The sequence below is a fragment of the Cololabis saira genome, chromosome 16 (assembly GCF_033807715.1).
Source record: "Cololabis saira isolate AMF1-May2022 chromosome 16, fColSai1.1, whole genome shotgun sequence".
Taxonomy (NCBI): Eukaryota; Metazoa; Chordata; class Actinopteri; order Beloniformes; family Belonidae; genus Cololabis; species Cololabis saira.
This window is the reverse complement of record NC_084602.1, coordinates 39,426,949-39,450,634: the sequence shown is the minus strand read 5'-3', so window position 1 is coordinate 39,450,634 and position 23,686 is coordinate 39,426,949. Positions and strand designations below refer to the sequence as shown.

The 23,686-nt window shown below is 45.2% G+C and overlaps 1 protein-coding gene and 3 gene segments (V, D, J or C); all 4 read right to left on the bottom strand.

Annotated features, from left to right (window-relative positions):
- Positions 1–1,777: 1,777 nt before the first annotated feature.
- On the bottom strand, positions 1,778–2,360 carry LOC133462213 (T cell receptor alpha variable 36/delta variable 7-like). The segment is given in 2 exon segments: positions 1,778–2,151; positions 2,263–2,360. Coding segments are annotated over 2 exon segments (453 nt in total).
- A 6,506-nt stretch (positions 2,361–8,866) lies between these two features.
- LOC133462212 (T cell receptor alpha variable 36/delta variable 7-like) lies at positions 8,867–9,447 on the bottom strand. The segment is given in 2 exon segments: positions 8,867–9,240; positions 9,353–9,447. Coding segments are annotated over 2 exon segments (453 nt in total).
- A 3,814-nt stretch (positions 9,448–13,261) lies between these two features.
- Positions 13,262–13,842, bottom strand: LOC133462211 (T cell receptor alpha variable 36/delta variable 7-like). The segment is given in 2 exon segments: positions 13,262–13,635; positions 13,743–13,842. Coding segments are annotated over 2 exon segments (435 nt in total).
- A 1,990-nt stretch (positions 13,843–15,832) lies between these two features.
- LOC133462210 (uncharacterized) lies at positions 15,833–22,182 on the bottom strand. Its single transcript, XM_061743343.1, has 4 exons — positions 22,122–22,182; positions 21,801–22,014; positions 20,810–20,937; positions 15,833–16,221 (listed from the first exon to the last, which is right to left on the bottom strand). The coding sequence occupies exons 1-4, from the start codon at positions 22,180–22,182 to the stop codon at positions 15,833–15,835; spliced, it is 792 nt and encodes a 263-aa protein (XP_061599327.1).
- Between the last annotated feature and the right edge of the window lie 1,504 nt (positions 22,183–23,686).

Sequence of the window (23,686 nt, the reverse complement as noted above, 5' to 3'; positions counted from 1 at the left end):
TCTCTTGAAGATGGCAGGAGGAGTTTGGTCGACCCGTTTGGTGTCAGAGGCGCCTGTGGAGCAGCAGAGAGAGTTTTAAGAGTAGGAAAAGTTAAGTTGCATTGATCTTCCTCCAGAATCTCTATTCCTTACTTCTATTTCCTGGGAAATACAAGAACAATAACATGCAGATGATGAATGTGATGTTGAAGGAGTTGGAGTTTGAGGCTCTGCATCCAGCTCCCATTTCAGGTCCTGTTTGTTCCACCAGCAGATGAAACCTTTGATGGTGTGATTGTCAGAGCAGGGGCCTGTACTACGAAGCGGGATTTGGGGTTAGCGAGGTAACTTCAGGTTTAACCCTGGGTTTTCAGGACTACGACGGTGGTTCACTTCTTAGCGGGGCACATCGCCATGGTAACTTATGCTGAACCGCTAACCTGCTCCGGAGCAGGTTATGTTCGAGATACAGATCGCCGGGTGTAAAAGCACCGTCCACTGACCAATCAGCTCTCTTGGAAAATGGCATGCCCTTTCGAAGAGAATCTAGTGGAGCTTGGTGCACGGATCGTGAGGGGATCCCTCCGAAGAGAACGCGTATTCAGGGACCACCAAAACCCCTTTGCTTTCCCTGATGAGTAGCTGTATGAACGATCCAGAAAAAAAGGAAAAAAAGAAAAAAGAGGTGGAGGAGAAAATAAAAAATAAATCAATCAATGAATAAATAAAACAAATCATCACCCAAAATCCGATGTACAGTCAATCCAAAACTAATACCAATTAAATAAATAAATCAAGAAGAAATCAAAAAGAAGATGCATTTGTAAGGGGATAGCAAAAAAGGGATTTTCAATTTCGTCCCTCGAACATTCTGAGAAGTCACTTTAAAATACTAAATACCCCCCTCCTGAAAAAATAAAAAATTAAATAAAATAAATAAAAAAACCCAATTCTTTGGTACAGCATCAGCACAAGTTATCGGTCAACAACAATAGTTATAGAACCAATATATACAGACTGTCTCAGAAAATTAGAATATTGTGATTTTCTGTAATGCAAACACAAAAACAAAAAAATGTCATACATTCTGGATTCATTACAAATCAACTGAAATATTGCAAGCCTTTTATTATTTTAATATTGCTGATCATGGTTTACAGTTTAAGATTAAGATTCCCAGAATATTCAAATATATGTTTATATCCCTATGAATTTACGCATTTATACAGTCAGCGATCTTTTGCCAGCTGTCTTTCCTGCATTTTGCAGCTGCAACTGTGTTGCTTTTTGCCTGTATTATATGCCTATACTCATCATATTTCCGTAAAATTATTGTTTGCTCTTCGCTACTGAAATAAGCGGCTCTGACAGCGGACTTCTCCATGCTTGCGATTGGTCATGCGCTGAAAACACTGCCCCTTTTATGTGCACGCGCTCATATCCAGATTGGAGAAACCTGGGTTGATATACCGAGTTGATAACCACCGTCGTGTGACCGCTTAGCGTGATTGCAATTGTCCCGCTTAGTGAATCTGGATAAGGAAAAGATATCCTGGATATGTTGAACTTGCTTCGTAGTACAGGCCCCAGGAGTCTCAGAGACGTCTGCATCGCTGCTGCAGCTAACAAGGAAGAACAACAACTGTGTTGATTCATTACAATTGTTGAGGTCTGTCTCCACCTGCTGGAGGGAAAATCTATGTTTGTGAAAGAGGAATAGTTGGTCTGAGAGCCAAAGCAGGTGGAGTTAAAGGCACCACTCTCCAGTCAGAACCTCCCATTCCAGTCCTGATTGTAATCAGAGAGCACATCCTGGTTTGGTTGCAGGTGCAGAAGGGCTGTGAGGAGGTTTTTGTATTGAGGAGCTCTGAGATGTTTCACTGTGGAGACTAGCAGCACAGAAGTAAACTGCACTGCTGACTTCTTCAATCGTTAACGTGCAGGTTTTTCCTTTATTTGCATCTCCTGCGATCTTCACTTTCACTCCTTTTTCTGGAAACGGACTGGTCCCAAACATGTATCCGAGGAACTGCAGGCGTCCGTCTGATTGTTTGTACCAGAGGATTCGATCGTAGCTGTCGATACTGTGTGAACAGTTGATGTCTGCGGTTTCTCCAGATTTTAGGAACATCTCAGCTGGATTCTGGTGGACTTTGTCACTGAGAGAGGAACCTGTGGAAACGGCATCAACAACAAGCAAAGTGCACTCCGGAATAAAGAAATACCCAAAATAACAAGATGAATAGAAGCTGGTAGAAAATTAAAATACATTTGGTTGTTTACCTGACACCTTTCTGAAGTCTGAGGTTATGGTGAAAACCACCATGATCATGTAGAGTTTCATGACTGAACTTAAAACCATCTTTGTTGGTGCTGTCTTGTATTCATGTCTATTGATGAATCACTTTTCATTTGTGCACATACTTCTGTACCAGGAAGTGGTGTTTAGGTGGGTGGAGTCTTGATGGGTTTTTCTTTTTTCAATTCAGTTTTATTTTATTTATATATAAAGCCTGGATCTGGATCTTAAGGGGGGACCTTCCTGCCAAAGACCAGCTGGGCAGAGCAGGAAAGGGGAGAGCAGATAGAGAGAATGAAGAACAGAGAAATGAGAGACACAGACACAATGGCTAACTGGTTTACTACAGGGATGACTATATAATGTAGACAAAAGACACTGAGGTGGTTATAGGGGGAGGAACTCCAGGTCAGGATGTCAGCAGGAATCAAACAGACATCTATACAGACAGGTGGAAGCAGCAGTAGGATGATCAGAGGGGGGGACTGCAGGTCAGCATGCAGCTCCTGAAGCTCTGGCCTGCAGACGTGCACAGAATAGAAAAGGAGGGGTCAGACCAGCACAACAAACTACAAGAACAATGGAGAACAATGTTGGGGATAAGATACTCCTAATTAAAAACTGAGGGTTGATTGGAAGAAAGGAAAGAGAAGGAGGGGTGAGGGGCACCAGCCAGTGGATCATGTTGGCTTCCCCCTGCAGCGTAGCTCTATAGCAGCATATCTAGGATGAAGCTCTGTTTCAGACCAACTGCTCTAGTCTGGTCCTGCAGCTGCAGCTATGACTACTGGCCCTAACACACTATGAAAACAGATTTTTGAATGGGATTTTTTTTGGTTTATTTTTTGGATTTCTTGGAGATGATGTTCCTAATCTTTGCGATATTTTGGAGATAGAAAAACACTGCTTCACAAGATGGAGATGGAAAAACGCTGCTTCACAAACCTGATTAATGTGATGTTTAAACCACCATTCTTGATCAAAATGACTCCAAGGGTTCTCACAGTAACACTGGAGGCCATTGCAACACTATCTAATCCCTTCCTGAGGTGTTTGGGACCAAAAACTAATAACCTCTGTTTTATCAGAGGTTAAATGCAAAACATTAGTGGACATCCAGTCATTGATGTCCCTAAGACGTGCCTGAAGTTTAGCTAACAATTCTGTTTCTTCTGGCTTCATAGACATATAGAGCTGTGTATCATCTGCATAGCAATGAACATTGATGCCGTGATTCTGGATTAAACTTCCCAAGGGCAGCATGTATGAACTGAACAAGATTGGCTGTAGCACTGAACCCTGAGGAACACCATAGCAGATCCTTGTCTGTTCTTCAGAACAGATGATCAAATGATTTACCAAAACCGACACAGGTAACTTAATATCTCACATCTGGTCTTTTTCCTCATCCTGGTACCAGAGATGGTACTAGTAAAATGTACATCACATCAGCAAGTTTTACTTCAATCGTCTGTCCCGTTTTATCATAGAGGTGAAAACTGTTGACAGAGTCTTCAGAGTGTCGGTGTAGCTGGTGTCTGCTGCAGGTGTTCAGGAGTCTGAAAGTCTCGTCTCACAGTCAAACAGATAAATTGAGGTTTTTGTAGAGACTTTGAGGGAATCTGCAGCACTGTGTCGACTAGCAGCACAGAAATACACGGCACTGTCATTCAGTTTCAGGTCAGAAACTGTGAGGCTGGACTGCTTTTGACCATCTCCGTCAAAACTGATTTTTCCTTTCACATCTTCTTCAGGATTTTGAAATTTCACGTTCAGATATCCCAGCAACTTCAGAGCTCCATGTTTGTCCTGTTTGTACCACAGAATGACTTGATAACCTTGTATTTCATGTGAACATTTGATCTCACTGTCCACAGATTCACCATCTCTCTTGAAGATGGCAGGAGGAGTTTGGTCGACCCGTTTGGTGTCAGAGGCGCCTGTGGAGCAGCAGAGAGAGTTTTAAGAGCTGGAAATGTTAACTTGCCTTGATCTTCCTCCCGAATCTTTGTTCCTTACTTTTATTTCCTGGGAAATACAAGAACAATAACATGCAGATGATGAATGTGATGATGAAGGAGTTGCAGTTTGAGGCTCTGCATCCAGCTCCCATTTCAGGTCCTGTTTGTTCCACCAGCAGATAAACCTTTGATGGAGTTGTTGTCAGAGCAGGAGTCTCAGAGACGTCTGCATCGCTGCTGCAGCTAACAAGGAAGAACAACAACCGTGTTGATTCATTACAATTGTTGAGGTCTGTCTCCACCTGCTGGAGTGAAAATCTATGTTTGTAAAAGAGGAATAGTTGGTCTGAGAGCCAAAGCAGGTGGGGTTAAAGGCACCACTCTCCAGTCACAACCTCCCATTCCAGTCCTGATTGTAATCAGAGACCACATCCTGGTTTGGTTGCAGGTGCAGAAGGGCTGTGAGGAGGTTTTTGTATTGAGGAGCTCGGAGATGTTTCACTGTGGAGACTAGCAGCACAGAAGTAAACTGCACTGCTGACTTCTTCAATTGTTAACGTGCAAGTTTTTCCTTTATTTGCATCTCCTGTGATCTTCACTTTAACTCCACTTTCTGCATTTCCAGAACCCACCCACATGTATCCAAGGAGCTGCAGGCGTCCGTCTGATTGTTTGTACCAGAGGATTCGGTCGTAGTTGTCGATACTGTGTGAACAGTTGATGTCGGTGGTTTCTCCAGATTTTAGGAACATCTCAGCTGGATTCTGGTGGACTTTGTCACTGAGAGAGGAACCTGTGGAAAAATGATCAAGATAAACGCAAAAATGGCCAAATTAAGATTCCTGAAGAGATTTGTCTTCTGAAATCCAGGAGTGCAGCTTCCAACTGTGAGATCAATGTTTGAATCATTCTGAGGTTTTTACCTGAAACCTGCAACATTTTAAAAGCCAAGTGAAGCGCAAAGATGATCATTTCTCTAAACATTTACTGATGTTACACAATAAAGTACCAGTTTGTTAGTGTATCAGCAGTTATACTGATGATCTCCAACTATCTGGGAGTCGTCCCTCCAACAGCTTTGTCCTGCAGACGTGATCATTAAAGGGTGGAGTCAAAGATGAAGCTCCTCCTCTTTACATTCTGACATAAAGGTTTGATGCTGTTGACGATGGGATAGTTGTTGAATATATGTTGAGATATGATCTCATGACATGATTCAACATCATGTTTGTGTTTAATGACTCCAAATTAGTGTCTTATTCCTAACTTTAACAGTTTCATAGTTCTGGCTGGTGTGGAAGAATCTCTGGAGGTGTTTTAACCAAACCTTCTTCGCAGCGTTGCTGCAGTTCTTTGAGGTTTGCAGACGTTGGTTTATGTACAGCTGTTTTAAGGTTCCACTACGGCGTTTCACTGTGGTTGACGTCTGGATTTGGACATTCAAGGCCCATAATTCTTTAGTTTTTGCGCCATTCGGTCACAGTTAATGCATCGTTGTCAGACATCAGTTCCAATGAAGCTTTAGCTATTGGACAACTGGTTCCATATCTGAATTTGAAAATACTTTAAGAGGAGTTCATGGTGGACTCAGTGACTCCAAATTGGTCTAGTAAATCCCCTCCGCCTCCATGCTCAGTAGTTGCTACGAGCTGTTAACTGAAACTGATTTACAAGGCCTCTCCAATTATAAAGATCAAAGGAGACACCACTCAAGAAAGACTGAACAAATGGTTCGATCACTTCAGTACTCTTCTCGGATGTCCTGACCAACAATTGGTTGACTTGAATGACCCTTTCTACAATAGGAGGGTGAGGGAGAAGCTACCCATTGATAACAACTTGTTTACCATGGAGGAACTCCAATCAGTCCTGAATAACCTGAATAAGGCAAAAACACCAGGGCCTGATAATATTCCACCCTTCCTTTGGAAACACAAACTCTTTCACAATCAACTGTTGGAATTCTGCAATGGAACTTTCAAGGGTAGGAAGCCCAAAGCATTCTCCAAGCCTTGCATTATCCCGCTACCAAAGACCGGTGATCTGACTACAACAACCAAACAACTACATCCAACAACTACACCTAATCGAAAGTCTACAACTCTCTTCTATTGAACAGGATCACTCCTCACCTTGAACCGATTCTTCAAAGGAACCATAATGGGTTCCGGAAGAAAAGATCCACCCTCCCACAGATTCTGGCAATAAGGCGTATCATTGAGGAACTCAGAGTTTCAAAGAAGAGTGGCACCATCATATTTGTAGATTTATCAAAGGCTTTTGACAGTGTGAATAGAGCAGCCATGATTCACATCCTCCATAATTATGGAATTCCTGAGCAAATAGTAAAAGCCATAGCCATAATGTATGAAAATCCCACCAGTTTCGTTCAAAGCCACGATGGTCCAACAAAATAATTTACAACCACAGCTGGAATTCTCCAAGGTGACACGCTTGCACCCTTTCTGTTTGTCATCGTGGTGGACTATACTCTGCAGCAATCAGTGGACAACATCAGAGACAACGGACTAATGGTTGGAAGAAGATCTGGTCGTCAAAGCAAGAAATATCTGACCAACCTCGACTATACGGACGATGTCGCCCTGACCGCAGAGCACACAACATCTCCCCAGACCCTGCTCATCGCATTTGAAGAAGCAGTGGCCAAAGTCGGACTCAAATTGAATTCAAAGAAAACAGAATGCATGCTTATGAATGAGGACTCCAACCACCCAAGTATTACATCACGGGATGGATCACACATCAAAGAAGTCAAGGATTTTAAATATCTGGGTTCATATGTGGCTAACAGCAGAAAAGACTTTCTTGCCAGAAAGGGACAAGCCTGGAACGCTTGCAACAAACTCCTCAGAGTCTGGCAATCAGGAATTTCAACCTCCATCAAGGTCTCTTTCTTCAGGGCCTGTGTTGAAAGCATCCTATTATCTGGTGCTGAGACCTGGACTATGAAGAAGGAACTACAAGACCGGCTCAACGGCACATAAATAAGACTCCTCATGTGTGTCAAAAACATCTCCTGGAAAACTCATCCAACCAAGGAGCAGATCTATGGTAAACTACCACCAATAACAACAACTGTAGCACGCCGTAGAGCAATCTTTGCAGGTCATTGCTACCGTGCTACGGATCAAGTTATATCCGACATCCTGCTATGGCGGCTCCCCCAATCATCCAGAGGAACCAGGCCTCATACTTATCCTGACACCATCTCCAGGGACACAGGACTTACACTCCAAGAACTGGGAGCAGCAATGGCCGACAGAACCCGATGGAAAGAAGTGACATCTAGGATCCCGACGACAGTCGAAGGATGGTGATGATGATTTACTGTGTTTGGGTTGTTTTTCTCTAAATCTTGACTGTGCATCAGAGACAAACTTCTTTACCTTGATTGACAGAAACAATTGAGAGTTAAACTTATATTTACACCTAAAGTTGAAGTGAAACGTATGCAATCCCTTTATCTTACTATTTTAATTTGAACCCCATAATTTCAGCCATTTAATGGAGTTGATTTGCTGCTGTTTTCCTTTGAGACTTGGCTTTTGGTGACGTGGTTTCAGAGGTTTCCTGCTGCCATGCTCCTGTCGTTAAGGAGGTTTTTGTATGGCACAATCCCTCCCTTTAGTACTGTGCATACTCGCTGCTCCAAAGTATTCTGCAGGGTCTTCAGGGTGTTTGAGCTCCAGGATGTGAAGATGAGCCTCTTTCTCTCCGTCTCCACTCACATTGAAGCTGCTCTGAAACTGAGACTCCACGTTGGGAGTTTGATAATACATGAACCCGATCAGCTTCAGAGAAGTGTCTCCCGGTGAGCGCTGATACCAGAGAATCGTGTCATCGATTCGTGTTTTCCTTCTCCAAGATCTCCGCTGGAGTCTGGAATACTTCATTACTGAGGTGGACTCCTGTGAAGAATTACAGAGATGGAATCTTGTTCGATCTTTAAGAAAAGTGCATCTGTGTCATCTGTGCTGTTTTGTCTTTGTTTAATTAAGAGAATAAAAGCACCATGAAGTGATACCTTTAATCCATGCAGAGATGATGCTCATGATGAGATGAGAGGGCTTCATTTTGACTGTCAGGCTCCAACTAGAGTCTCTGCTGTGCTTCATGAATCAGGAAATGATGCTGAAATCAGAACATGGTTGTGTTTCTTTAACCTGTGACACATTTATTTGTGGTTGGTCTAGTTCTGTTCTCTCTATGTGTTTGTGTGCAGGTGATTATGGTGAATGTGAGAAAATACAGGTTATGTGACAAATGTGTCCCATCTTCAACTAAGGCAGGATGTAGAAATGTTCCTGAACCAGTTAAGAAAAGTTTAGTTGTAAAACACATTTCATGTACAAGACAATTCAAAGTTCTGGACATTATTTCTGGAGCTCCAGCACCACCTACTGGACAAATATTCCTGAAATGAGGAGCAGTTGTTGTTCAGCTGTTCCCACTTCTCACATCTCTGTCAGGCTGCAAGTCTTTCCCAGTCAGAGCCCCGGTCTCCATGCTGTCCTTGATGGATGGATGTTTGGTCTGAGAGCCAAAGCAGGTGGGGTTAAAGGCACCACTCTCCAGTCACAACCTCCCATTCCAGTCCTGATTGTAATCAGAGACCACATCCTGGTTTGGTTGCAGGTGCAGAAGGGCTGTGAGGAGGTTTTTGTATTGAGGAGCTCTGAGATGTTTCACTGTGGAGACTAGCAGCACAGAAGTAAACTGCACTGCTGACTTCTTCAATCGTTAACGTGCAGGTTTTTCCTTTATTTGCATTTCCTGTGATCTTCACTTTCACTCCGTTTTCTGGAAACGGACTGGTTCCAAACATGTAACCAAGGAGCTGCAGACGTCCGTCTGATTGTTTGTACCAGAGTATTCGGTTGTAGCTGTCGATACTGTGTGAACAGTTGATGTCGGCGGTTTGTCCAGATTTTAGGAACATCTCAGCTGGATTCTGGTGGACTTTGTCACTGAGGGAGGAACCTGTGGAAACGGCATTAACAACAAGCAAAGTGCAACACAGAAATCATTAATTCCTCATAATTACAAGATGAATTGAAGGTGGTAAAAAATAAAAACAGATTTGGTTGTTTACCTGAGACCTTTCTGAAGTCTGAGGTTATGGTGAAAACCATCATGATCGTGTAGAGTTTCATGACAGAACTTAAAGCCATCTTTGTTTTTGCTGTCTTGTTTTCAGGTCTATTGATTAATCACTTTTCATTTGTGCACCTACTTCTCTACCAGGAAGTGGTGTTTAGGTGGGTGGAGTCTTGTTGGGTTTTTCTTTTTTCAATTCAATTAAATGATATTTATATAGCGTCTGTTACAACACAAGTTGTCTCTAAGATCTTTCCAGAGAACCAGAACATTACCCCGGAGCAGTTGTTTCATAACATAGCATGAACAATGGCTGGTAAAAACTCCCTTAGTGGGAGAAAATCCTTGAGCCAAACTGGCAAGAAAAACTCTCCTTTAGGAGGGAAAAAACCTTGAGCAGGACCTGGAGCATAAGTGGGGACCCTCCTGCTTAAGACCAGCTTGGCAGAACAAGAAAGAGAAAACAGAGAGAGCAAATGAAAAACAGATAAAGACGATACAGACAATGAGGCTAACTGCTGCACTACAGGAATGACTATATAAGCAGAGATGTGGTCGGGGGGAGCTGCAGGTCAGCATGCAGCTCCTGAAGCTCTGGCCTGCAGACGTGTACTGAAGAGAAAAGGAGGGGCAGACCAGCACAACAAACTACAAGAACAATAGAGAAGAATGTGGTGATGAGAAACTTCTAATAATAACAGAGGGTTGGTCTGAAGAAAGGAAAGAGAAGGAGGGGTGAGGGGCACCAGCCAGTGGATCATGTTGGTGTCTCCCTGCAGCGTAGCTCTATAGCAGCATATCTAGGATCAAGCTGTTTCAGACCACCTGCTCTAGTCTGGTCCTGTAGCTGCAGCTATGAATACTGGCCCTAACATACTAGAGTTTACACTAACTAGAGGCTTTACTGAACAGAAACATTTTCAGTTTGGTTTTAAAGATGGAGAACCACAAGAGAGCCAAAGCAGGTGGGGTTAAAGGCACCACTCTCCAGTCAGAACCTCCCATTCCAATCCTGATTGTAATCAGAGACCACATCCTGGTTTGGTTGCAGGTGCAGAAGGGCTGTGAGGAGGTTTTTGTATTGAGGAGCTCTGAGATGTTTCACTGTGGAGACTAGCAGCACAGAAGTAAACTGCACTGCTGACTTCTTCAATTGTTAACGTGCAGGTTTTTCCTTTATTTGCACTTCCTGTGATCTTCACTTTAACTCCACTTTCTGGAAACGGACTGGTCCCAAGCATGTATCCAAGGAGCTGCAGGCGTCCGTCTGATTGTTTGTACCAGAGGATTCGGTCGTAGCTGTCGATACTGTGCGAACAGTTGATGTTGGCAGTTTCTCCAGATTTTAGGAACATCACAGCTGGATTCTGGTGGACTTTGTCACTGAGAGAGGAACCTGTGGAAACGGCATCAACAACAATAAAGTTCACTCCGGAATAAAGAAATTCCCCAAAATAACAAGGATGGAGCTGGTAGAAAATTAGAATACATTTGGTTGCTTACCTGAAACCTTTCTGAAGTCTGAGGTTATGGTGAAAACCACCATGATCATGTAGAGTTTTGTGATTAAACTTAAAACCATCTTTGTTGGTGCTGTTTTGTATTCAGGTCTAAGGATTCATCACTTTTCATTTTTGCACATACTTCTGTACCAGGAAGTGGTGTTTAGGTGGGTGGAGTCTTGATGGGTTTTTCTTCTTTCAATTCAGTTGTATTTTATTTATTTATAAAGCTTGGACATGGATCTTAAGGGGGGACCCTTCCGCCGAAGACCAACTGGGAAGAGCAGGAAAAGGGAGATCAGATAGAGAGAATGAAGAACAGAGAAATGAGACACACAGACACAATGGCTAACTGGTGCACTACAGGGATGACTATATAATGTATTGTAGACAACAGACATATAGGTGGTTATAGGGGGAGGAAGTGCAGGTCAGGATTTCAGCAGGAATCCAACATACATCTATACATACAGTACAGGTGGGATGATCAGAGGGGGGGACTGCAGGTCAGCATGCAGCTCCTGAAGCTCTGGCCTGCAGACATGCACAGTAGAGAAAAAGGGGGGGCAGACCAGCACAATAAACTACAAGAACAATGGAGAACAATGATGGTGATAAGATACTTCTAATTCATAACAGAGGGTTGGTCTGAAGAAAGGAAAGAGAAGGAGGGGTGAGGGGCACCACCCAGTGGATCATGTTGGTGTCCCCCTGCAGCGTAACTCTATAGCAGCATATCTAGGATGAAGCTCTGTTTCAGACCAGCTGCTCTAGTCTGGTCCTGTAGCTGCAGCTATGAATACTGGCCCTAACACACTATGAAAACAGATTTTTGAATGGGAATTTTTTTTTGTTTATTTTTTGGATTTTTTGGAGATGATGTACCTAATCTTTGCGATATTATGGAGATAGAAAAACACTGCTTCACAAGACGGAGATGGAAAAACGCTGCTTCACAAACCTGATTAATATGATGTTTAAACCACAATTCTTGATCAAAATTACACCAAGGATTCTTACAGTATCACTGGAGGCCATTGCAACACTATCTAATCCCTTCCTGAGGTATTTGGGACCAAAAACTAATAAACTCTGTTTTATCAGAGGTTACAGTATATGCAAACATTAGTGGACATCCAGTCATTGATGTCCCTAAGACATGCCTGAAGTTTAGCTAACAGTTCTGTTTCTTCTGGCTTCATAGACATATAGAGCTGTGTATCATCTGCATAGCAATGAACATTCATGCTGTGATTCTGGATTAAACTTCCCAAGGCCTACATGTATAAACGGAACAAGATTGGCTCTAGCACTGAACCCTGAGGAACACCATAGCAGATCCTCGCCTGTTCTTCAGAACAGATGATCAAATGATTTACCAAAACCGGCACAGGTAACTTAATATCTCACATCTGGTCTTTTTCCTCATCCTGGTACCAGAGATGGTACTAGTAAAATGTACATAACATCAGCAAGTTTTACTTCAATCATCTGTCGTGTTTTATCAGAAGAGGTGAAAACTGTTGACAGAGTTTTCAGAGTGTCGGTGTAGCTGGTGTCTGCTGCAGGTGTTCAGGAGTCTGAAGGTTTTGTCTGACAGTCAAACAGATAAACTGAGGTTTTTGTAGAGACTTTGAGGGAATCTGCAGCACTGTGTCGACTAGCAGCACAGAAATACACGGCACTGTCGTTCAGTTTCAGGTTAGAAACTGTGAGGCTGGACTGTTTTTGACCATCTCCGTCAAAGCTGATTTTTCCCTTCACATCTTCTTCAGGACTTTGAAATTTCACGTTCAGATATCCCAGCAGCTTCAGAGCTCCATGTTTGTCCTGTTTGTACCATAGAATGACTTGATAACCTTGTATTTCATGTGAACATTTGATCTCACTGTCCACAGATTCACCATCTCTCTTGAAGATGGCAGGAGGAGTTTGGTCGACCCGTTTGGTGTCAGAGGCGCCTGTGGAGAAGCAGAGAGAGTTTTAAGAGTAGGAAATGTTAACTTGCCCTGATCTTCCTCCAGAATCTTTCTTCCTTACTTCTATTTACTGGGAAATACAAGAACATTAACATGCAGCTGATGAATGTGATGTTGAAGGAGTTGGAGTTTGAGGTTCTGCATCCAGCTCCCATTTCAGGTCCTGTTTGTTCCACCAGCAGATGAAACCTTTGATGGTGTCGTTGTCAGAGCAGGAGTCTCAGAGACGTCTGCATCGCTTCTGCAGCTAACAAGGAAGAACAACAACTGTGTTGATTAATCAAAATTGTTGAGGTTTGTCTCCACCTGCTGGAGGGATAATCTACGTTTGTGAAAGAGGAATAGTTGGTCTGAGAGCCAAAGCAGGTGGGGTTAAAGGCCCCACTCTCCAGTCAGAACCTCCCATTCCAGTCCTGATTGTAATCAGAGACCACATCCTGGTTTGGTTACAGGTGCAGAAGGGCTGTGAGGAGGTTTTTGTATTGAGGAGCTCTGAGATGTTTCACTGTGGAGACTAGCAGCACAGAAGTAAACTGCACTGCTGACTTCTTCAATCGTTAACGTGCAGGTTTTTCCTTTATTTGCATCTCCTGCGATCTTCACTTTCACTCCGTTTTCTGGAAACGGACTGGTCCCAAGCATGTATCCGAGGAACTGCAGGCGTTCGTCTGATTGTTTGTACCACAGTATTACATTATAGCTGTCGATACTGTGTGAACAGTTGATGTCGGCGGTTTCTCCAGATTTTAGGAACATCTCAGCTGGATTCTGGTGGACTTTGTCACTGAGAGAGGAACCTGTGGAAACGGCATCAACTAAGACACATTGCAAAATACAAACAAGATACTTTCAACGATGGAGATGAAGACGAAGCTCAGCTTGAAAACAACATTTGGTTGTTTACCTGAAACCTGGATGAAGTCAAAGGTTGTGTAGAAGACGGTGATGATGGTGTAGAGTTTCATGACTCCAATCAAACACGATGTTTTTATCTCTGCCTTGTACACACATCTACTGATTACTCACTTTTCATCTGTGGACATATTTATTCATCAGGAAACAGTTTCTAGGTGGGCGGGACATTAATACCTTGTTTATCTGAACTACATGTGTAAACTACAGATATACTGCCCCCTGCTGGAGATGATTAAAATAACAAATACGTGGATGGAAACACAAACCCTGGTCGAACGTTACACCATTGTGGCAGGGCGAGTGCCACGGGGGCCCGACCGAAGGATGGAGAGACACGGAGTTTCGTGCAGAATCCCTTTTATTAGCAATCCACCCACACGCGTGCACAAGCACCTTCACGGCAGCTTCACAGGAGAGCCCTTGCTGCTGTGCAGCCATGCCTTATGAAGGCTGGCAGGGTGGAGAGGCTGATTGGGCCCACCTGTGCCCTAATCAGCCTGAGTGGCTGCAGCTCCTCCACCATGCCACACACCCCCAACGCCAACCTCGAGCCGGGGTCCGTCCGGCCGAGCCTACTCCCCCCCCCGCCCCGCCCCCTCGGAGCGGGAGAGGAAGCCCGGAACCCCCCGGGCCTTCCTGGTCGGGGGGTCGTCCCCGGCGTCGGCCTGACCTGCGGTACGGTCGTGGGGGTCGCCCCCGGCGTCGGCCCGCCGTGGAAGACGCTGCCGGGGCCGGGACCATGGCGGCCCCGGGCCAAACGGTGCGGCCAGCTGCCGGTCCGCCTCCAGGACCGCCTCTTCCACCACACACTGCTCTGGCCGCTGGTCCGGCCCAGTCTCCGCAGGACCCGCCGTCGCGGGTGGCTGCGCCTCCGCAGCCGCCTCCCCAGCCAACTCCGCCTCCGTCTCCGTCTCCGCCTCCGCCCCCGCCCCAGGAGCCGTCGCCTGGCGGCCCGCAGCTTCTGCCTCACGGCCTCTCAGCTGCGGCGCCACCAGCGCTGCCGCGGTGAACCTCAGACGGGGTGCAGGGATGGGTCGCTCCGCGGGTCCCGCCGCCTCGGGAGCCATCGCTTGGTGGCCCGCAGCTTCTGCCTCCCGGCCTCTCAGCTGCGGCGCCGCCATCTCCTCCCGCGCTGCTGCGGCGACCCTCAAGCGGGGCGCAGGGCTGGGTCGCCCCGCAGCCACGAGCGCTTCCATTGCGGCGAGCTGCCGCTCGCCCTGGTCGCGGAACGCGGCTGTCAGGTCCGCCATGGCCTGGGCGAGCGCCTCCAGGGCCCGCTCCGTGCCTCTCTCGTCCATCCTTTGAGGCCCCACGTTGGGTGCCAGTGTAACAGGGCGAGTGCCACGGGGGCCCGACCGAAGGATGGAGAGACACAGAGTTTCGTGCAGAATCCCTTTTATTAGCAATCCACCCACACGCGTGCACAAGCACCTTCACGGCAGCTTCACAGGAGAGCCCTTGCTGCTGTGCAGCCATGCCTTATGAAGGCTGGCAGGGTGGAGAGGCTGATTGGGCCCACCTGTGCCCTAATCAGCCTGAGTGGCTGCAGCTCCTCCACAATGCCACAACCATCTACAACACACGGAAGAAATTAAGAGTTGCAGGAGGGTGGGGATTCACCTTTTCATGTTATTCCATCCTTCCAGCTCCTCTACTGGTGATCACATGTGTACTTGTGGTATTGTGTGGTACAATTCTGTTTCTTCTGGCTTCATAGACAAATAGAGATGCATATCATCAGCATAGCAATGAACATTTATGCTGTGATTCTGGATTATACTTCCAAAGGGCTGCATGTGTAACCTGAACAAGATTGGCTCTAGCACTGAACCCTAAGAACACCATAGCAGACCCTCTTCTGATCTAAAGAACAGATGATCAAATGATTTACCAAAATCAGCACAGGTAACTTAATATCTCACATCTGTTTTTTTCTCATCCTGGTACCAGAGATGGTACTATTAAAGTACATCACATCAGCAAGTTTTACTTCAATCATCTGTCCCGTTTTAACATAGAGGTGAAAACTGTTGACAGAGTCTTCAGAGTGTCGGTGTAGCTGGTGTCTGCTGCAGGTGTTCAGGAGTCTGAAGGCCTCGTCTGCCAGTCAAACAGATAAATTGAGGTTTTTGTAAAGACTTTGAGGGAATCTGTAGCACTGTGTCGTCTAGCAGCACAGAAATACACGGCACTGTCGTTCAGTTTCAGGTCAGAAACTGTGAGGCTGGACTTCTTCCTGCCATCTCCGTCAAAGCTGATTTTTCCCTTCACATCTTCTTCAGGATTTTGAAATTCCATGTTCAGATATCCCAGCAGCTTCAGAGCTCCGAGTTTGTCCTGTTTGTACCACAGAATGAATTCATAGTATTGTATTTCATGTGAACATTTGATCTCACTGTCCACAGATTCACCATCTCTCTTGAAGATGGCAGGAGGAGTTTGGTCGACCCGTTTGGTGTCAGAGGCGCCTGTGGAGCAGCAGAGAGAGTTTTAAGAGTAGGAAATGTTAACTTGCCTTGATCTTCCTCCATAGTCTTGGTTCCTTACTTCTATTTCCTGGGAAATACAAGAACAATAACATGCAGAGGATGCATGTGATGTTGAAGGAGTTGGAGTTTGAGGCTCTGCATCCAGCTCCCATTTCAGGTCCTGTTTGTTCCACCAGCAGATGAAACCTTTGATGGTGTCGTTGTCAGAGCAGGAGTCTCAGAGACGTCTGCATCGCTGCTGCAGCTAACAAGGAAGAACAACAACTGTGTTGATTCATTACAATTGTTGAGGTCTGTCTCCACCTGCTGGAGTGAAAATCTACGTTTGTAAAAGAGGAATAGTTGGTCTGAGAGCCAAAGCAGGTGGGGTTAAAGGCACCACTCTCCAGTCAGAACCTCCCATTCCAGTCCTGATTGTAATCAGAGACCACATCCTGGTTTGGTTGCAGGTGCAGAAGGGCTGTGAGGAGGTTTTTGTATTGAGGAGCTCTGAGAAGTTTCACTGTGGAGACTAGCAGCACAGAAGTAAACTGCACTGCCGACTTCTTCAATCGTTAACGTGCAGGTTTTTCCTTTATTTGCTTCTCCTGTGATCTTCACTTTCACTCCGTTCTCCGGAAACTGACTGGTCCCAGACATATATCCAAGGATCTGCACGCGTCCATCTGATTGTTTGTACCAGAGGATTCGGTTGTAGTTGTCAATACTGTGTGAACAGTGGATGTCGGCGGTTTCTCCAGATGTTATGAACATCTCAGCTGGATTCTGGTGGACTTTGTCACTGAGAGAGGAACCTGTGGAAACGGCATCAACAACAATAAAGTGCACTCCGGAATAAAGAAATTCCCCAAAATAACAAGGATGAATAGAAGCTGGTAGAAAATTAAAATACATTTGGTTGTTTACCTGAGACCTTTCTGAAGTCTGAGATTATGGTGAAAACCACCATGATCATGTAGAGTTTCATGATTAAACTTAAAACCATCTTTGTTGGTGCTGTTTTGTATTCAGGTCTAAGGATTAATCACTTGTCATTTTTGCACATACTTCTGTACCAGGAAGTGGTGTTTAGGTGGGTGGAGTCTTGATGGGTTTTTCTTTTTTCAATTCAGTTTTATTTTACTTATTTATAAAGCTTGGACATGGATCTTATGGAGGGACCCTCCTGCCGACGACCAGCTGGGCAGAGCAGGAAAAGGGAGATCAGATAGAGAGAAGGAAGAACAGAGAAATGAGAGACACAGACACAATGGCTAACTGGTGAACTACAGGGATAATTATGTAATGTAGACAACAGACATCAAGGTGGTTATAGGGGGAGGAACTGCAGGTCACAATTTCAGCAGGTATCCAACAGACATCTATACATACTGTACAGGTGGAAGCAGCAGTGGGATGATCAGAGGGGGGGACTGCAGGTCAGCATGCAGCTCCTGAAGCTCTGGCCTGCAGACGGTTTCCCCCTGCAGCGTAGCTCTATAGCAGCATATCTAGGATGAAGCTCTGTTTCAGACCAACTGCTCTAGTCTGGTCCTGCAGCTGCAGCTATGAATACTGGCCCTAACACACTATGAACACAGATTTTTGAATGGGATTCTTTTTGGTTTATTTTTTGGATTTCTTGGAGATGATGTTCTTAATCTTTGCGATATTTTGGAGATAGAAAAACACTGCTTCACAAACCTGATTAATATGATGTTTAAACCACAATTCTTGATAAAAATGACTCCAATGATTCTTACAGTAACACTGGAGGCCATTGCAACACTATCTAATCCCTTCCTGAGGTGTTTTGGACCAAAAACTAATAAACTCTGTTTTATCAGAGGTTATATGCAAAACGTTAGTGGACATCCACTCCTTGATGTCCCTAAGACATGCCTGAAATTTAGCTAACAGTTCTGTTTCTTCTGGCTTCATAGACATATAGAGCTGAGTATCATCTGCATAGCAATGAAAATTCATGCCGTGATTCTGGATTATACTTCCCAAGGCCTGCATGTATAAACTGAACAAGATTGGCTCTAGCACTGAACTCTGAGGAACACCATAACAGACCCTCTTCTGTTGTAAAGAACAGGGGCCTCATTTAAAATGGCCTGCGTAGGAGTCATACTAAAAGTGCACGTACACTCAAAAGCCGAAAAAGCCGGGCGCAAAAAAAAATCCGTATCAATAAAACCATGTGCACGCAGACTTGCATGCAATGTTCCTTTATGAATCACAGACCAGCTGGAAGTCTGCGCAGCTGAATCTGCCTCATATCCCGCCCTCTACACGCCCACATTTTACCATAAATGCATATGGGTGAGTCCACTGAGCATGCGCAGTGGCTTCCTGCAGCCTGTTTGGCGTCAGAATGAATTAGAGGGTGTCCAGCCACCGTGACACTGACTTTCACGGAGACTTAGATCAAGATGTTGTGGATGATATGGAGGACAGGAAAACCACATTATTTGGTGGTCACAGTAAAAGTTAGAATAAGTATATAAATAGCATACAATAAAATAAAGCGAGTGAGTGGCAGCACGCCGTTGCTGCGCTAAACGCCGTGAGTCCCCCGGCGCAACAGAGGGACACACGTCCCCCCGTCTTTTCAAAATCATGTTTTTTTCCCCTTACTTTTTACAGTTTAAAAACTAACGGTAGGCTCAACTTTAAAGGAGCCGTCTGTAAGAAATGGCCAAAACTGGTACTGCAGTCACTTTCAAAATATTGTTGAGCGGCGTGTACCCTCCCCCTCCTCCCCCCGACCAGAGGTTGCCAGGTAGGCTGCAGAATGCAGCAGGAACGTAGGCTGCCATGGCTGCGATAATTAGAGCCGAGTTGGCAACCCGGATGCCGAAACAATACTGACTTCATGATTGGGAGATAGGTGGAGGGTGGAGCTTCAGAAACAATACTGACTTGGTGATTGGGAGATAGGTGGAGGGTGGAGCTTCAGAAACAATACTGACTTGGTGATTGGGAGATAGGTGGAGGGTGGAGCTTCAACATAAACATCAGTTGAGGGCTGCAACTCCTCTTTTTAAACTGGAATATCCTGGCTTGAGTGCTGTTGTCAGTGACATAAGTATTTGAAATGAAAATGATTTTTAAATGTCTGTTGACATATCGGGGTCATTTTATGATTCGTTTTATTATTGCTCTTACATACAGCTCCTTTAAATTGCAAATTAACAAGACACTGTATGAAAGCGATACGAAAACGGGCCCGCAGCCCCGCTTCACCCCCCGCCCCCCCTCCTCCTCTCCCGTCTCCCCTCAGAGCTGCTCAGGGCGGGTTTATGGTTCTGCGTCACCAACGCAGAGCCTACGGCGTAGGTGCGCGTCGCCGCGTACCCTACGCCGTAGGCTCTGCGTCGTTTTAACGCGGGACCCTAATTTAGGCTTACACCCGCACGTAAAGGTTTCACGCGCGAGTAAAACTCATTTTATATATGGAAAAAAATCTGAGTCCCTTTAGGGGCTCCGTGGGGCTCCCTAAACGCAGCCCCTCATTTGTTCTGTCCTAAAGCGGTGGGTGACGGAGGTTCCCGGCCTGTCACTGCGGCTGCAGCAGCAGCACCAGAATCCTAGCTGACGCTGAGCTTCACACAAAGAGGAACAGGATCAGCGCTATTTTATTATAAGTCTGATATATGTTGTGATATGTGATGACATTATTAAGAGTATGACATGAATCTGGCTTCATTTCACCACCTCACAGCCTGCGTCCCCAGTTCCCCGTGTCTTAAGTAAATTCTTACGGGAGGGTCCTAGTTGCCGTAAAGATAAAGCAGATTTTTCGGTTAGTTTTTTCTTTTTAGATCCGAGAATTTGCGTAGATGGCGGCTTCCGCAACTTTCAGGCGCTTTTTCTGCGCAAGCAAGCTTTATAGATGAGGCCCCAGATGATGAAATGATTTACCAAAACCGGCACAGGTAACTTAATATCTCACATCTGGTCTTTTTTCTCAGCCTGGTACCAGAGATGGTACTATTAAAGTACATTACGTCAGCAAGTTTTACTTCAATCATCTGTCCCGTTTTATCATAGAGGTGAAAACTATTGACAGAGTCTTCAGAGTGTCGGTGTAGCTGGTGTCTGCTGCAGGTGTTCAGGAGTCTGAAGATTTCGTCTGCCAGTCAAACAGATAAATTGAGGTTTTTGTAGAGACTTTGAGGGAATCTGCAGCACTGTGTTGACTAGCAGCACAGAAATACACGGCACTGTCGTTCATTTTCAGGTCAGAAACTGTGAGGCTGGACTGCTTTTCACCATCTCCGTCAAAACTGATTTTTCCTTTCACGTCTTCTTCGGGATTTTGAAATTTCACGTTCAGATTTCCCAGCAACTTCAGAGCACCAAGTTTGTCCTGTTTGTACCACAGAATGACTTGATAACCTTGTATTTCATGTGAACATTTGATCTCACTGTCCACAGATTCACCATCTCTCTTGAAGATGGCAGGAGGTGTTTGGTTGACTCGTTTGGTGTCAGAGGCGCCTGTGGAGCAGCAGAGAGAGTTTTAAGAGTAGGAAATGTTAACTTGCCTTGATCTTCCTCCAGAATCTTTGTTCCTTACCTTTATTTACTGGGAAATACAAGAACATTAACATGCAGATGATGAATGTGATGTTGAAGGAGTTGGAGTTTGAGGCTCTGCATCCAGCTCCCATTTCAGGTCCTGTTTGTTCCACCAGCAGATGAAACCTTTGATGGTGTCGTTGTCAGAGCAGGAGTCTCAGAGACGTCTGCATCGCTGCTGCAGCTAACAAGGAAGAACAACAACTGTGTTGATTCATTACAATTGTTGAGGTCTGTCTCCACCTGCTGGAGTGAAAATCTATGTTTGTAAAAGAGGAATAGTTAGAAAAAGAGAAAATTTGAAATCACTGGCTTCTCTTTCCTTGGTATGCATGTATTTTTACTTGCTGCAATATCACAGTTGCTACAGGATGGCTGTTATATGGATGCGATTAATGCGGTCCCACTTCCACTTGAAACCCGTCGGTTACTCCTCCTCTCACCCGACTGCTGTCATGCTGTATTTATACATGTCCTGCACCAATTTACTGTCCTTCTCTGGCTCTTCAGACTCCTGAAGGACATCCCATAATCTCTACTTTGTACATGTTCTCTACATCTGCAATGACACAGTGCAACTCCTCTTGTGTGTCTCCATCAGTTGTATCAACATCTCATACTGTATATGGTTCCCTGTCATGGCATGAAATGATGCTGCTGCTCACAAATCCCAACAGTCTTCCTGAACCTGCATCTCACAGTTCTCTCCCTAATGTCGTCCCATAATGAGTGGGAACACTGATGATTGTCCCCCAGCGTCCTCTGGTAAGGAGAACCTGCAGGTCAGGAAGTTGGGGACAACAAGGAATTGCTCTCCAGTCAGGACCTCCCATTCCAGTCCTGATTGTAATCAGAGACCACATCCTGGTTTGGTTGCAGGTGCAGAAGGGCTGTGAGGAGGTTTTTGTATTGAGGAGCTCTGAGATGTTTCACTGTGGAGACTAGCAGCACAGAAGTAAACTGCACTGCTGACTTCTTCAATCGTTTACGTGCAGGTTTTTCCTTTATTTGCATCTCCTGTGATCTTCTTTATAGAAACCACGCACATGTATCCGAGGACCTGCAGGCTTCCATCTGATTGTTGGTACCAGAGGATTCGGTCGTAGTTGTCAATACTGTGTGAACAGTTGATGTCGGTGGTTTCTCCAGATTTTACAAACATCTCAGATGGATTCTGGTGGACTTTGTCACTGAGAGAGGAACCTGTGGAAACGGCATCAACTAAGACACATTACAAAATACAACCAAGAAGCTGTCAAGGATGGAAATTAAGACGAAGCTCAGCTTGAAAACAACATTCTGTTGTTTACCTGAGACCTGGATGAAGTCAAAGGTTGTGTAGAAGACGGTGATGATCGTGTAGAGTTTCATGACTCAAATCAAACAATTTCTTATTGCTGCCTTGTACACACCTTGTACACATCTGTGGACGTATTTATCCATCAGGAAACAGTTTCTAGGTGGGCGGGGCTTCAATGGCTTGTTTATTATTTATATATGTTATAGACATACATACTGCCCCCTGCTGGAGATAATTAAAACAACAAATACCTGGATGGAAACACAAACCTGGGTCCAACATTACACAATTTACAACACATGGAAGAAAGGAAGGGTTGCAGATGGAAAAGGCTTGGCCTTTTCATCTTATTCCATCCAGTCAGCTGCTCTACTGATGATCACATGACCTATGATAGCACCACAGCATCTGTACTTGTGGTATTTGACACCCCCCCGCAGCAGTACTGTGAGGTTTTTGTGCAGACTTCCATGAATCTGCATCACCGTGTGTCTGACTGCACAGAAATACAGGCCTTGATCTGCCGGCGTCAGATCCTTCACCGTTAACGTCCCGCTGGAAACGTGAGGCCTGGTGACTGAGAACTTTCCGTTCCTGAATTCTGCTTCAAAGTCAGGTTTGGTGTTTTCAACAGTACAAACTATCTGTTTCATGGCTTCTCCAGGCAGCTGTCTGTACCAGTACATCTGGTAATAGAGACTTCCCTTGGTGTGTCTGCAGTCCATCGTTGCATCGTCACCGAGGAGTTTCCACACCACGGAGGTCTGGGTGACACCACTGCCGTCAGTCAGACCTGGATGTACGACAGAACCTGTGAACAGACCCTGAGTACTATTTATCAGAGTATTCAGCGTCAGACATGAACGAGTTTAACGTGAACTTGTATTTCTAAACAGTTGAACTGAAAATGACCTGGAGTCCACAGCAGGAAGATGGTCAGCATGAGGAGTTCTTGTTTGAGGACGATCTCCATCTTCTCATCTTCCGTTTGACTAAATGCTGTTCAACTCTGAATTAGAAAAAGGAGGGAGGAGAAGTTGCAGGTGGGAGTGTCGCTGTCTAAATGTTCAAGAAGAAATGGAGCATCAGGAAGCTGTTGGTCCCCCTGCAGGTCTTCTCCACCGAGGACCAGATCTGAACCTCTGATGGAGAGAAAGATGCTCACAAAGACCAGTTTCAATGACGTGTTGATGCTGTCGTCACGTAAACTCTGAAGGTGGAAGAAAAGTTCACTTTTGGATGGAGAATGACTCATTCAAGGATTAAAAATATGTCACTACAGCGCCCTAGGTCAGCTGCAGGGTCATCAGCCGGGGACCACCGCTCATCGGAGATTCGCTCGCTTTAACCCCGGAAAACCTCCTGGTGGCAGAGCGGTAGCAGGGACGTCTCCCTGCCCCCCCCGCCGCTGACCTATCCTATTGCTTAGAGCCCCAGATCTGATCCCTTCTCCTCAGCCACAGCCAGAAACTTCCTTTCTCCGCTTCCTCATCAAGGGTCTTGGTTTCCATTCGGAGCTCAGCTCCTGTTGTTCCCAACTCACGTAGCAGCTTCGTTGTTGCAGTACCGACAAAG

Bases quoted from the DNA above. Each gene is read 5' to 3' on its own strand.
- LOC133462210 (XM_061743343.1), bottom strand. From the start codon at position 22,182: ATGAAACTCTACACGATCATCACCGTCTTCTACACAACCTTTGACTTC. The intron at 22,015-22,121 runs GTAAACAACAGA...CCGTTTCCACAG, and splicing joins TGACTTCATCCAGGTCTCAG to GTTCCTCTCTCAGTGACAAA. The intron at 16,222-20,809 runs GTAAGGAACAAA...GCTGCTCCACAG, and splicing joins GTATTTCCCAGTAAATAAAG to GCGCCTCTGACACCAAACGG.